Genomic DNA, 13,400 nt, shown 5'->3' with positions numbered 1-13,400 from the left:
TCCAACTTGTACATAAATTACCATTGGTAGCAAAGCCATTTTCCCCTTCATTCCCCAACTGTCCAATTTTTCATCTGCGTCAAACCGATCGTAATATCTGCTCCCAAAACTCCGAGGGCGCAACATTAAGCAAGCATTGCTTAGCTGCAATGTGTTTGTTGAGCGGACAAATCCCATCAAAGGAGAATCAATGATGCAAGCAAATGGCAAGTTATTTTCACCAGGTGGTAAAACGACCATACTCAAAGCATGTTGTTGCGACGTTGTATAATATTAACACAATTACACAGAGGGCAGATGCCACCTGATGGTTTGCTGGAGAGAAGTCTGAGGAATTGCAGTTACATCTCTTGGTAGAATGTTTTAGCGTTTTTCGTTGAACAAACCTGGAAAAGGTGTTGCACCTCTTCAGGTAGTGTCACATCATGTAACACAATGGTGACGTTGAAGGTGTTGGTAAGCGAAACAGGTTGTGTCTGTGGTTGAATCTGACCATCGTAAGTTTGGAACAATGTAGCTGCCTGGTCATAACCAAGATACCTGCATACCAGGTTCAGGTATTACACTTTCAGCAGATCCACAAATAAAGATTCCGCAGCAAGAACATTCTCAGGAAAAATAAATTCCTTTTAACTCAGTCAAGTAACAAATGTGAAATGTTTGCATTAAAAAAAAAAAGACTTGAATAGGAGTTCCTCAAAGAAATGAAGTCATCGTCCTCATTTAGGGAAGAATCTCGAATAGGGTAATCGAAAAAAAACCAAAGGAACAAATTTCCTTTTTCCACAAGGTTATTTTTATTCCTTCATACGTAAATGAAAAGCACACAAATTTTCTTCACAAAAAACAATATTTAGGGGTCACCCCATGTTGCACTCATAAATCAGAGGTCCCACGTGGCATAAAACAATCATTCGCTTGAAAAACTATGAGAGAAAAACTATGAAAAACTGATGGAGTGTGGAGCTTTTTTTTGTGATTTGCCACCAGTCGAAGAAGGAACTGTTTGTTCTTTGTCTTTCGTCAGTGTCTCGTTGTATTTTTGGATCAGGTTGATGCCCCGTTCCGCCGTGTCATTTACTACTTTCATCTGAGAGGACCGATCTCGAAGTTCGTTGAAAAAAGGTATCGTCAGTCCACTGTCCTGGGGGGTTTCTTTGGAAAAGATTGAGATTTCGCTTTTCCCCCTTCCATCAAGACATCAAAGAAGAAACTGGTCCTTTTTATCACAAGGTCTTCCAACTTCAGGTCTTCCACTTCATTTGTGATCTCCAGACGTCGAGGCAGGCCGGGTAAATGATAACGTTGTAGGTTCCGGATAATCCTTTCTTTTCACTCTGTCGTCAAAAAAGGCTAGGGCAACGAGGTGCTCGGAGAGAAACCAAAGATGTCCGCAAAAGGCCACGGACACTTTGCTGGCCACAATCTGATTGGCGAAAGTCTTGAGGACAGACAGAAGTTGATGTCGTTGTAGGGGGGCTCAAATTCCAAGGGGCACTTCGTTCCACTGCCTGATGTAAACGAGACTCACAAACAGAGCCAAATCGGTTATGCAAGACAGAACATCTTTTGGAAGGATCATACCAAACTGGCAGAATAAATCCTGTAAATCTCATTCTAGGATAGCAGCCAAAACACCAAAATGACTGAGCATTGAATGCAGAGCCTCTCCAGGGTGCATGGATTATATTGAAAAGGTAAAATTTACAACTACATCAGTGCTGCACAAAACTGCATGTGTGCAACGTAATATTTTAAATGCATTAGAATGGACGATGCAAGATTACAGTTGATGGAGGTGCAGACAGACAAACACACCCTCAGGAACAGACACAGCTAACTTGGACGTAATCAATAGACAACGTGTGCATTTGTTGGTTTTCTCCTCCTCTTCCCTTTATAAGGGGTGTGGTCCGATGGCACCAGGATCCTGCCTTGCCTTGACCACAATCCTCCTCCACTCCCCTCTGTTTCCAACCACCTCCCACCCCCCACCTTACGGAAATCCCTCTTCACACAATCCTCCCATCTCAACCACGCTCTACCTCTTATCCTTCGACATAGTTCCCTCAATGTATCTGCTCTCTTTGGCATTCTCTCTTCTCCCATCTGCACCAAATGTCCAGCCCATCTCAGCATGCATTTCACCAATCTCCCCATCAACCTCATCTGCACATCAACCAATCTCCTCCCTCAGTTCATCCATTCTCCTATGCCCCCTCTTCACCCCTGCCATCCCTCTTGACCCAATTGTTCTCACAAACGTGCAGCCTTTGTTGTCTCTCTGTCATTGCCACCGTCTCCAGACAGTAAAGGTAGGCCGGAATTACGCATGACGTCAGAACCTTTTCTTTCAATCTCGGTGGATAAATTACAAAATCAAATTACACCTAATTAGATTTAAAAATTAATACGCTCAAATGTGACAACTTTATCAAACTGTACCTAAAGGCACCTACGTACACGAGGTGTCTGTCTGGTCCCCTCCAGACACTTTGCCAGGCACCTACGTACACGAGTAAACATGTAGGCCATGTAGCGCACCTCAGACAATGGGCTCGACCAAGCAGTTCGCAATGTTATCAAGCATGCACACTTGTCGGGCCCGTGGTCTGAGGTGCACTTCAAGGCCTGAGATAAATGTTGCGAATGTCATCTTGAAACACTGTGGGTGCAGATGCTGCACAGAATTTGTGCATTTGTCACCCATTTTAATTAATGAATTTAAACAAACAACTTTGTTCAAATTTCATCATTTGAAAATTAAAATTAAAATAGCTTTTCACTGCAGTCACCAGGGTATATGTACAGTCATACCCCGTTTTACGCCATTTCGACCTACGGCAAATCCGACTTTACGCCACTCTTCTAGAGTAAATTTCAGGTCAGCGAACGTCATTATGTGCGACTTTACGTCACTCCTACATCATCATCTCATTTATCTCGAAGGAGGAGAAGACCATGCCAGGCTACAAAGTCGCGAAGGAGCGGCTAACGCTAATGCTTGGGGGTAATTGCACCGGCGACTTCAAGCTGAAGCCGCTCTTGGTGTATCTTGGTGTATCATGTGTGTGAGTATGAGGATGAGCTTTAAGCACAAATGAGGAATTGAATGAAATTGTTTGTGGATGAACTTGCGCAAATGAGGCATTGGTCGAGAAAGGTTGTGTGTGTGAGAATCTGGTTATCGTTGAACTTGGTGAAATGAGGCAATGGTCTGGGATGACCGGAGAAAGTGTATGAGTGGTGTATTGAGGACATGTGTAATGGTGTTGAGTGATTGACTTGCATGGGGTGCAAGTGGATAAATGGAGAGAATACTTGGTGTGTGGGAATAAATGGTGTGTGGAGTGAGTAGTGTGGATTGAGTGGTGTGGAGTGCATGGTACGAAGGAGTGGATGGGGGAGGATGGACCCCTTCACGAATACCCGGGGAGGGTAGTTTAAAGTTAGGTAGAGGGAGTAGGTAAATTGTTTGGAAATTGACATCTGTGGTGCAGGGAGTAGCAAGTTGTTGTTGATGCATATCCTTGTAAAGAACCAATTGACGTGTGCATGTGCACATGTGCATGGATTTGCAAATGCCTGCCTGTACGTTGTCGTTTCTGCGTATATCGCATCGTCCAAGAATAAAGAAGCGAGCAACTTCGGCCGCTCGAGGAAAGACTGGGCACGCCTCCATCCCGGAGGCGAGCGTCGATCCCCGGGGCGGCCGGGTTCACAGAACCCTGAGCTCGTTCGTTCGTCACAGACGACACGACACGACCACCGGTGAAACTGCTCGGACACGTTGGGTAAAGCACGCCGTGGTGAAGCGGGCCACGGAGCCACTTGGCACACAAGCCAGCTCACGGTCGACATGTCCGTGCCGGTCACCCCGTTCGAGGAGAAGACCCGACCGATAGAAAACAACGGAGGACTCCCGATGGGGAGCGGCAAAGATTCAGGGCGAAGCCGCAGCCTCCTCCAGTTATTTACTCTAGTTTTACGAATTACGGTGTTTGTCTTCATTTTAAGGCATTTTTAAGACATTTCGCCCGGTTTACGTCAAAAACCGAGTTACGTCACGGCTTATGGAACCAATTAATGACGTAGGCCGGGGTATTACTGTATTACATTGGAGATTCAATGAGCTGTATTGAAGAAGACATAGATCTATCTGTATTAAATATCGGTGGCATGCAGACAGACACACTCACTCACAGTGACGACAACTGCCTCTATCTTTTGAGTTCATTGAGCAACTCTGCCCAGCTACAAGCAACAAAGCAACTGGATTGTTAAAAATGGTTACAACATTGAGGAAATGCATCTCAAACGCTCACCCTTCAAGAAGATCCACCTGATACGCTATCTCCAGCTTGGGGTAACTTTTCTCCTTTGCTTTTACCAATATCTTTCCCGAGTGCTGCAATATTCTTCTCGCTTTGGAGGCTACAAGCATGATGAGATAAAAAGAGCAAATAAACAAACTAGCATTTCTCTCATACATATTTAGAAAATGGAATACCATAATCACTTGTGTACAAGTCACACTTTTTTTTTCATAGAAATATCGAATCAAAATTTCGGGAGCGTAATGTTGCGGGATGTGATATGGGTTAAAGAGAGCAATGTAGTATAGTTATTTCATTATTAAATGTTCAGCAGAAGAGTATGGTATTTGTCCACAACGATCATAAAGTGTATCCAGACAGATTTTAATTGTGATCCTTCCATCCTCCGTTATCCTTTTGTTAAATGTTTCTTTTAAAGTCAAACGAGGTCTTAAGGCTGCTAAGCCAGCAATTAGCATAATCACAGGAGGTGTTAAAACTGTTACGCACTGGAGTTAGCTGATCGCCTGCTGCATCGGTTTATTTTTTAAATGACCAAGTAAAAATTATCTAAGATCAGCAGATGATAAAGAGCTTAATATTGTCAGCACTTAAGATTGGCTGATGAAAAAGAGCTGGAGAACACCCACAGACACGGATTGATTTGCTCCCTGGAGTCCGAAGAGGAGTTTTGTTTTTGCCTTGGTGCTGATGAATATGTCGAACCGAAAAAGAGGGCTACTGAGTAGCACCTGACTGAACAAGCTGCGTCCTTTCCTCCAGTCCTTTCCTCTATCGGCATGCGGATCAATCAGTTACCTCCCGCCGGGACCAGAACACTGCCTCCAGACACTTTGCCAGGCTCTTCATCCGGGTTTGTGAATTCCCCGGTGTCTGGTATTTGTTAAGTGAATGGCTATGGTGAATAGTCAAGCCAAACAAGTTATCATGGACGTGGGGTGGATCATAACTGCATGATCTGTATCTAATAAATTGTTAGAGTACAGTCGTGTACATCAGCTGGTTCACGGTTCATCATTTGTCGATTACACCCAGCAGAGGTAAAAAGCACGTGTGTAGCGGTGTGCACCCCGGTTTAGAATAGGCACACCGTATCCCTGTAAGAGGCGACTAAAAGGGTTGGTGTCAGGAAGGGCATCCGGCCATAAAACATTGCCTCAAAAAGGGACCCATGCCAATTACAACTACATATGGGCAAGGTACAGCCCGAAGTACGCCGTGAGGGACCTCACCCCCTCTCGTCAAAAATCAAGGTGGGGAACCCGATCGAAGCAAGGGTGTTAATCACTCCATTTATGACGACGAAACGTCTGATGCCCCACGTGGAGATTGGTTTCTGAGGTTTGGGACATGGAATGTAGGGACAATGACAGGGAGATCAGGATAAGTGGTGGAAGTAGTGGTCAGAAGAAGAGTGGACATATGTTGTGTGCAGGAGACGAGATGGAAGGGAAGTGGTGTGGGAATGGTGAAGGGTAGGCAGGGACAGAAATACAAGCTTGTGTGGCAAGGGTGCCCGTAAGGCGTGCATGGTGTTGGTGTCCTGTTTTCTGAGGAGTTTGTAGACAGTGTAGTGAGTGTGACAAGGGCGAGTGAAAGATTGATGATGGTGAAAATGATGATTGGAAAGCTCTTGGTGAACGTCATCTCGGGATATGCTCCGCAGATCGGTCGGAGCGATGAAGAGAAGGACAAGTTCTGGTGTGCAATAGAGAAGCTGATGGAAAACGTGAAAGCTGAGGAAGGTTGTTGTGGTAGGAGGAGACCTAAATGGATATGTGGGAAGGAGTATACACGGTTTTGAGGGAGTTCATGGGGGTTATGGATATGATTTGAGGAATAGAGAAGGTGAAAGGATTTTGGACTTTGCTGATGTAGCTGGTTTGTTGATTTGTAGTACTCAGTTCCAGAAAGAGGATAATAAGCTTGTTACATACACGGCAGGTGGGTCGACGACAACCGTTGACTATCTGATGGTGCGTAGGCGAGATAGGGGGCACCTCCGGGACACAAAGGTGATCCCGGGGGGGGAGGAGGCTGTTTCACAGCACCACTAGGTTTTTTTTGTTTGTTTTTGTATACTGAATCGAGGCTCGTGAAAGAGCTAACATTTACTTCACAAACAAATCAACCAGACAAACAAAATATATAAAAAGAGGGAGCGGAAGACAAGATGGGGAGAGAAGGGGAAGCACACAAACACAACATTTGAGAGCAGGGAGATGTGTGGAAGGGAGAGGGCTTGGAGGGAGGAGGCGTGGGAAGGGGAGCGGGGAGGGAGAAGTATAAAACACAAGGACACCAAGGACATCCAGGACAGAAGTTGGTATTTCAAAAAATTGGAATTGGGGTGAAAATTAGCAGGGGTAGAAAAGATCAAGGTTTTGGATGGGGGAAGATAAGAGATGGTGGTGAACAGCTGTTTTAAAGACCTGGAGGGTGGAGTGGGATTGAAGAGAGTGAGGGAGTTTGTTCCAGAGGCGGGAGAAAAGAGGAATGAAGGAGTGAAGGTGAGCAGAGAGTCTTGATTTTGGCAGTTTAACCATAAGAGGGTTGCAGGCAGATCTTGTGCGACCTGTTGGAATATTTGCGGGACAGAGCCCAGAGAGAGCTGGGGGGGCAAGGCCAGAGAGGAGTCGGTAGAAGACGGAAAGACCACCAACCTGCCTGCGGTGAGTGAGTGAGAGGCCCTTGGAGTTAGCTTCACCCTTATGTCGCAGGCTGTCTGCGACATAAGGGTGAAAGGTGCGAGGAGAGCTCGGCGGGTGAAGTACCAACCGAGAATGAAGGTGTGGAGGTTGAAAGAGGCGACGGTGAGGGAGGCATTAAAAGAGAGGCTGAGTATGGTCGAGGATGATGTGGTTGCGCTTGAAAGGGGTTGGAAGTCAATGAAATATAGTCTGTTGGGAGCCGTTGGTGAGGTATGTGGATGGACCAAAGGACCACCGAGGCACGCGGAAACATGGTGGTGGGATGACGAAGTTGGAAAGAGGATTGACGAGAAAAGGAAGAAGTTCAACGAGTGGCAGAAGGCGAGGTAGTCAGGTTCACTATGTTTTTTCGTTCAAAATCATGGTAGATTAGCAAACCTATACATTTTTGGAAACGTTATTACATGGAAAATCTGAAAATCAATGTTTACATTTGCCAATTCCGACCAATTCGATTCGACCAATTCGACCAATCGACCAATTCCATTCGACCAATTGACCATTCGACCAATCGCTTCGATCGACCATTCGACCATTCGACCAATTCGATCGATTCGATTCGATTCATCGAATTCGATTCGATCGACCATTCAACCAATTCGATTTGCCAATCAATTTGACAGACCTTTGCTTGTGTGGAACGGACTGTGAAAACGATGCGGACTATATTGTCGGATACGACACACAGGACAGTGATGACGAACTCTAAATTAGTCTAGTAGGAAGACTAGGTCCCCCTGCACCCCCCGGAGATATACTTCTAATCAGTGTTTCTAGATTGGAAAAAATGTGTAGAAAATGACTAGCTATGGCCCCAAGCTGAAAAAATGTCCCACATACCATTTTTATGCAAATTACTGCTGCAAATTTTATGCAAAATTATGCAAATTTTATGCAAATTTTTGATGAGGAGTAGAGTTGAGGGGTCTTTGAGGGCTTCATCGAGGTGCTCTCGGTTGCAAGACTGGGTCATTCTGAGAAGCACAGCAGGGTCAGAGATCATGATGTTCTCCTCCTCAGTGAATCTCTCCATCAACAGCCTCTCCATTGCCTCACACACTGTTTTGAGGCAAAAGAGGGACTTTGCGTAGGCCTTTCCACTGAGAACACCTTTGAGAGATCCACTTGTTACTAGTTGTGCCTCAAAGAGAATCTCTGCATATCCAGAACCACGCATCTTGTGTCCAGTGAGCATCCCGATGTAGTTCATGGATGTGTGGAAGGGTCCAATCGTTACTACATGACTAGCAAATTCATTTGGCCAGCGCCAGATGATGGGAAGGGCTTTCATGCAGACACCCAGATCAAATGTATTCAGGACCCATCTCTGACCCACCTCAGCAGTTGCTGCCTCGGAACGCTTCAGTAGCTCACGAACAACTGCGTTGTCTGTGATCGGTTGGTGGATAGGCGTGCAGTAGTCGACTGTTGATTTGCTGGGTGGGGGAGAACCAGTTGCAGAGGTGAAACCCCCTAGCCCAGGCACAGGCTGCAGGCCATTGCCATGCCATGCAGGCACCAGGCACAGACCGATCACAGACAACGCAGTTGTTCGTGAGCTACTGAAGCGTTCCGAGGCAGCAACTGCTGAGGTGGGTCAGAGATGGGTCCTGAATACATTTGATCTGGGTGTCTGCATGAAAGCCCTTCCCATCATCTGGCGCTGGCCAAATGAATTTGCTAGTCATGTAGTAACGATTGGACCCTTCCACACATCCATGAACTACATCGGGATGCTCACTGGACACAAGATGCGTGGTTCTGGATATGCAGAGATTCTCTTTGAGGCACAACTAGTAACAAGTGGATCTCTCAAAGGTGTTCTCAGTGGAAAGGCCTACGCAAAGTCCCTCTTTTGCCTCAAAACAGTGTGTGAGGCAATGGAGAGGCTGTTGATGGAGAGATTCACTGAGGAGGAGAACATCATGATCTCTGACCCTGCTGTGCTTCTCAGAATGACCCAGTCTTGCAACCGAGAGCACCTCGATGAAGCCCTCAAAGACCCCTCAACTCTACTCCTCATCAAAAATTTGCATAAAATTTGCATAATTTTGCATAAAATTTGCAGCAGTAATTTGCATAAAAATGGTATGTGGGACATTTTTTCAGCTTGGGGCCATAGCTAGTCATTTTCTACACATTTTTTCCAATCTAGAAACACTGATTAGAAGTATATCTCCGGGGGGTGCAGGGGGACCTAGTCTTCCTACTAGACTAAATAGCATATTCTGTAATCGTGTATGTTTGATGCCATTGACTGCCTGTGTATATTTTGTCATTGACTGCCTGTGTAGATGTGAAGTTATACTGACTGCATGTGTATATATGATTTTGCTGACTGCCTGTGTATGTTTCGTGATATGAATTATTGTGACACATTTTTGATGTTATTAACTGCCTGTACAAAATGATAACATGTATTTGATTATGCAACTTATCACGAATATAAAGACAGAATTTTGCAATTCAAAACCTTTGATTCATGTCTTACCATTCCACATAGCACTAATTTGATACTTTCATTGGATTCCTTGTCCCTGAAAATATAGGTTTAGTATATTTTTAAAAGTTTTTAGGGTAATTAGAGGCAGAAATAGAACAAAATATGTATCTTACAGTGGCCATTTTGAAAATCCAAAATGGCCGCCATACAGGTATCTCTCCAAATGTAAACATTGATTTTTAGTTTCCTTATGCTATAACCTTTCCAAAAATGTATAGGTTTGCTAATCTACCATGATTTTGAACGAAATATAATTTATTGACATAGTGAACCTGACTGAGGGGTACGGGGGCAGAAAAGGCAGAGCACGAAAGTTACAAGGCAGCCAAAGAGGCTGCAAAGAAAGAGGAAGCAAAGGCGCAGGAGGCATGTAGGAAAATGTTCGGAGAACGCTTGGATTCGGAAGAGGGTCAGTGAGCGGTATTCAGGATAGCAAAACAGATAGCAAAAGAGAGGTGTGATGTGATGGGGGTGAGTTGCTTGAAGGATGAAGTGGGACAAATCGTTGTGGACCCAGATGGAATTGAAGGAAGATGGAAGAGATACAGTGCATTCAGAAAGTATTCAGACCCCTTCACTTATTTCACATTTTGTTTTGTTGCAGCCTTTTGCTGAAATCGTTTAAATTCATTTTTTCCCTCATCAATCTACACTCAATCTACACCTCATCAATCTATGACCAAGAACCCGATGGTCACTCTGGCTGAGCTCCAGAGATCCTGTGTGGAGATGGGAAAAACTTCCAGAAGGACAACCATGACTGCAACACTCCACCGATCTGGGCTTTATGGCAGAGTGGCCAGACGGAAGCCTCTCCTCAGTGAAAGACACTGAAGGAGAAGGAGAAGATGAAGAAGTTGTTTCTTAGGTTTGTTGACATAATGACATAATGACAAAGAGAAAACAGGATTTTGGAAAGTTTTGCAAATTTATTAAAAACAAAAAACTGAAATCACATTTACATAAGTATTCAGACCCTTTGCTATGACACTTCAAATTTAGCTCAGGTGCCTTCCATTTCTCTTGATAATCTTTGAGATGTTTCTACACCTTGATTAGAGTTCACCTGTGGTAAATTCAATTGATTGGACATGATTTGGAAAGGCACACACCTGTCTATATAAGGTCTCACAGCTGACAATGCATATCAGCGCAAAAACCAAGCCATGAGGTCAAAGGAACTGCCTGCAGAGCTCAGACAGGATTGTGTCGAGGTACAGATCTGGGGAAGCCGACAAAAAAAAAATTCCACTGCATTGAACGTCCCCAAGAGCACAGTGGCCTCCATCTATCTATAATTCCAGTAATCTCTGTCTGTACGTTTGTACGTTTGTACGTCTGTTTGTCTGTGACCGCTGTTTCTCGACAACCACGGGTCCGATATACTTTTAACTTGCCAGGTATATTGCTGGGGACCCGAGGATGTGCCTTTTCAAGGTTTCATATTAATCGGACAATTACTTACCGAGCTATGTCCAAAAAACGATTCAACCAATCAGAGAGCAGCGAACGATCGCGTGTGCCGAACGTGGCGGACACACTCTGCCTCGGATGGCACATTTGAGAGCGTATTCATTTATTTCACGTTTGCAAACTATGTTGGCGTTAAACTACGTTTTAAAACTAATAAAACCGAATTTGCGATTCATTCGCTTTCCTGCGCGTTTGTGCACGCGATGGCGATTTCTTTACCAAACTCCGGAAGCCGTTCGCTTTGGACCAAACCATTGCATGTAAATAGAGGGGGGGGATTGTCACCGTACTCGCAAGCCGTTCGCTTTGGACCAAACCATTTCATGTAAATAGAGGGGGGGGATATAATTTTAGATATAGATATAGTACGGGCAATGCCCTAGTAATTCTTAAATGGAAGAAGTTTGAAACAGCCAGGACTCTTCCTAGAGTTGGCCGCCCGGCCAAACTGAGCAATTGGGGGAGAAGAGCCTTGGTAAGAGAGGTGACCAAGAACCCGATGGTCACTCTGGCTGAGCTCCAGAGATCCTGTGTGGAGATGGGAAAAACTTCCAGAAGGACAACCATGACTGCAACACTCCACCGATCTGGGCTTTATGGCAGAGTGGCCAGACGGAAGCCTCTCCTCAGTGAAAGACACTGAAGGAGAAGGAGAAGATGAAGAAGTTGTTTCTTAGGTTTGTTGATCTGGAGAAAGCATTCGATAGGGTTCCACGCGAAGTATTGACATGGGCATTGAGGAAGTTAGGAGTGGAGGAATGATTGATCAGAGGAGTGATGGCAATGTACAAAAGAGCGTGCACAGCTGCAAGGACGAAGGACGGGAACAGTGGTGAATTTGAGGTGAAGGTGGGAGTGCATCAGGGGTCAGTACGAAGTCCACTACTATTTGTAGCTGTGATGGAGGTGCTGGCTTGGAATGTAAAGGAGGGTTTACCATGGGAGTTGTTGTTTCCAGATGATCTGGTGTTGATTGCGGAAAGTATGGATGGACTGAAGGAGAAGATGAATAAGTGGAAGGAATGTATGGAGGCAAAAGGTCTAAAGGTGAATATCGAAAAGACGAAGGTAATGGCAAGTGGTAAAGCATGTGGTGAGGTGGAAAGAACTGGGAAGTGGCCGTGTGCTGTGTGCAGGAAGGGTGTCGGAGTGAACTCCATTCAATGTACAATGTGCGCAGAGTGGGTTCATCAAAAATGTAGTGCTCTGAGAGGGTCATCAACCAGTGTGTCAGCTACATTCAAGTGTAAGGTGTGCACAGAGGGAGCTGCAGATGGAGGAAATGTTGATCTTGGAGATGGCGTGAAGCTGGAAGGTGCGAAAACATTTTGCTACCTCGGAGACATCTTGAATGGAGAAGGTGGATCAGACTCGGCAACAGTTGCTCGAGTGAGATGTGCATGGAAGAAGTTTCGGGAACTGAGTGGCGTGCTGACGAGGAGGGCAGTGTCGGTGAACCTGAAGGGAAAGGTGTATGCTGCATGTGTGAGAAGTGTTATGATTTATGGGAGCGAGACATGGGTAATGAACGTAGAGCAGCAACGAAGGCTGGAAAGGGTGGAAATGCGAATGCTTTGGTGGATGTGTGGAGTATCGTTGAGAGAGAGGAAGACAAATGATGAATTGCGAAAGACGATGGGAATAGAGCCTGTGATGTATGCTGTGAAGAGAAACACGTTGAGATGGTTTGGTCATGTGTTGAGGAAGGATGAAAGTGACTGGTTGAGAAGAGTGATGGAAATGAATGTGGAAGGAAGTAGAGGACGGGGAAGACCGAGAAAGACTTGGCTGAAGGTGATGGAAGAAGAAATGCGGGCAAGGGTGTTAAACGAGGGGAGATGCAGAAAATAGGGCAAAATGTAGAAGATTGTCACGGGGCCCACAAGGCTTACCCCTGCTCTAGCAGGGAAAATGGCCTTAAAATGCCTGTTGTTGTTGTTGTTGTTGTTGTTGTTGTCGGTAAAAAGCACGTTCGTGGGAAATTGGTGTCATTATCTCACAGGATGCTTTATAAAACTACCTTCCATCCTGTTTCGACGGGCGATCCAGGCAGGGCGCCTCATTCTCGTTAGAGCTATCTGTATGCCGAAAACTGTAGTAAAGATCAATTTGGCTTTCCTGGTGGATGGCGTATGGTCTCTTTGGATGATCTGTGCTGGTGGAGAATTTGACCACAAGCCCACCCGGCGGTCTACCGCAACAATGATTCCTCAGGATTAGGATTGGGACACTGGTCCAAGATTGGAACAGTATTATCCACGTGAACTACAGTTAAAGCTCCATTACTCCAGATTTCTCACACTGACGAGATCGACCTTCATTACTGGGTGAAGCCATCTTAAAAATGCAGTGCATTGTGGGATATCATATACAACA

The 13,400-nt window shown here is 45.2% G+C and overlaps 1 protein-coding gene across 1 annotated transcript in view; it reads right to left on the bottom strand.

The window, feature by feature from the left end:
* Positions 1-13,400, bottom strand: part of TMEM131 (transmembrane protein 131) — a gene marked incomplete at its 5' end in the record, with an annotated part of 190,748 nt that overhangs the window by 101,471 nt on the left and 75,877 nt on the right. Inside the window, 2 exon segments of the mRNA XM_078766170.1 lie at positions 387-540; positions 4,326-4,434. Of these exon segments, the coding sequence (XP_078622296.1) occupies positions 387-540; positions 4,326-4,434 (263 nt within the window).

This window comes from Myxine glutinosa, chromosome 12 (genome assembly GCF_964187855.1).
Source record: "Myxine glutinosa chromosome 12, kmMyxGlut1.1, whole genome shotgun sequence".
NCBI lineage: Eukaryota > Metazoa > Chordata > Myxini > Myxiniformes > Myxinidae > Myxine > Myxine glutinosa.
This window is presented reverse-complemented; position numbering and strand designations above follow the sequence as displayed.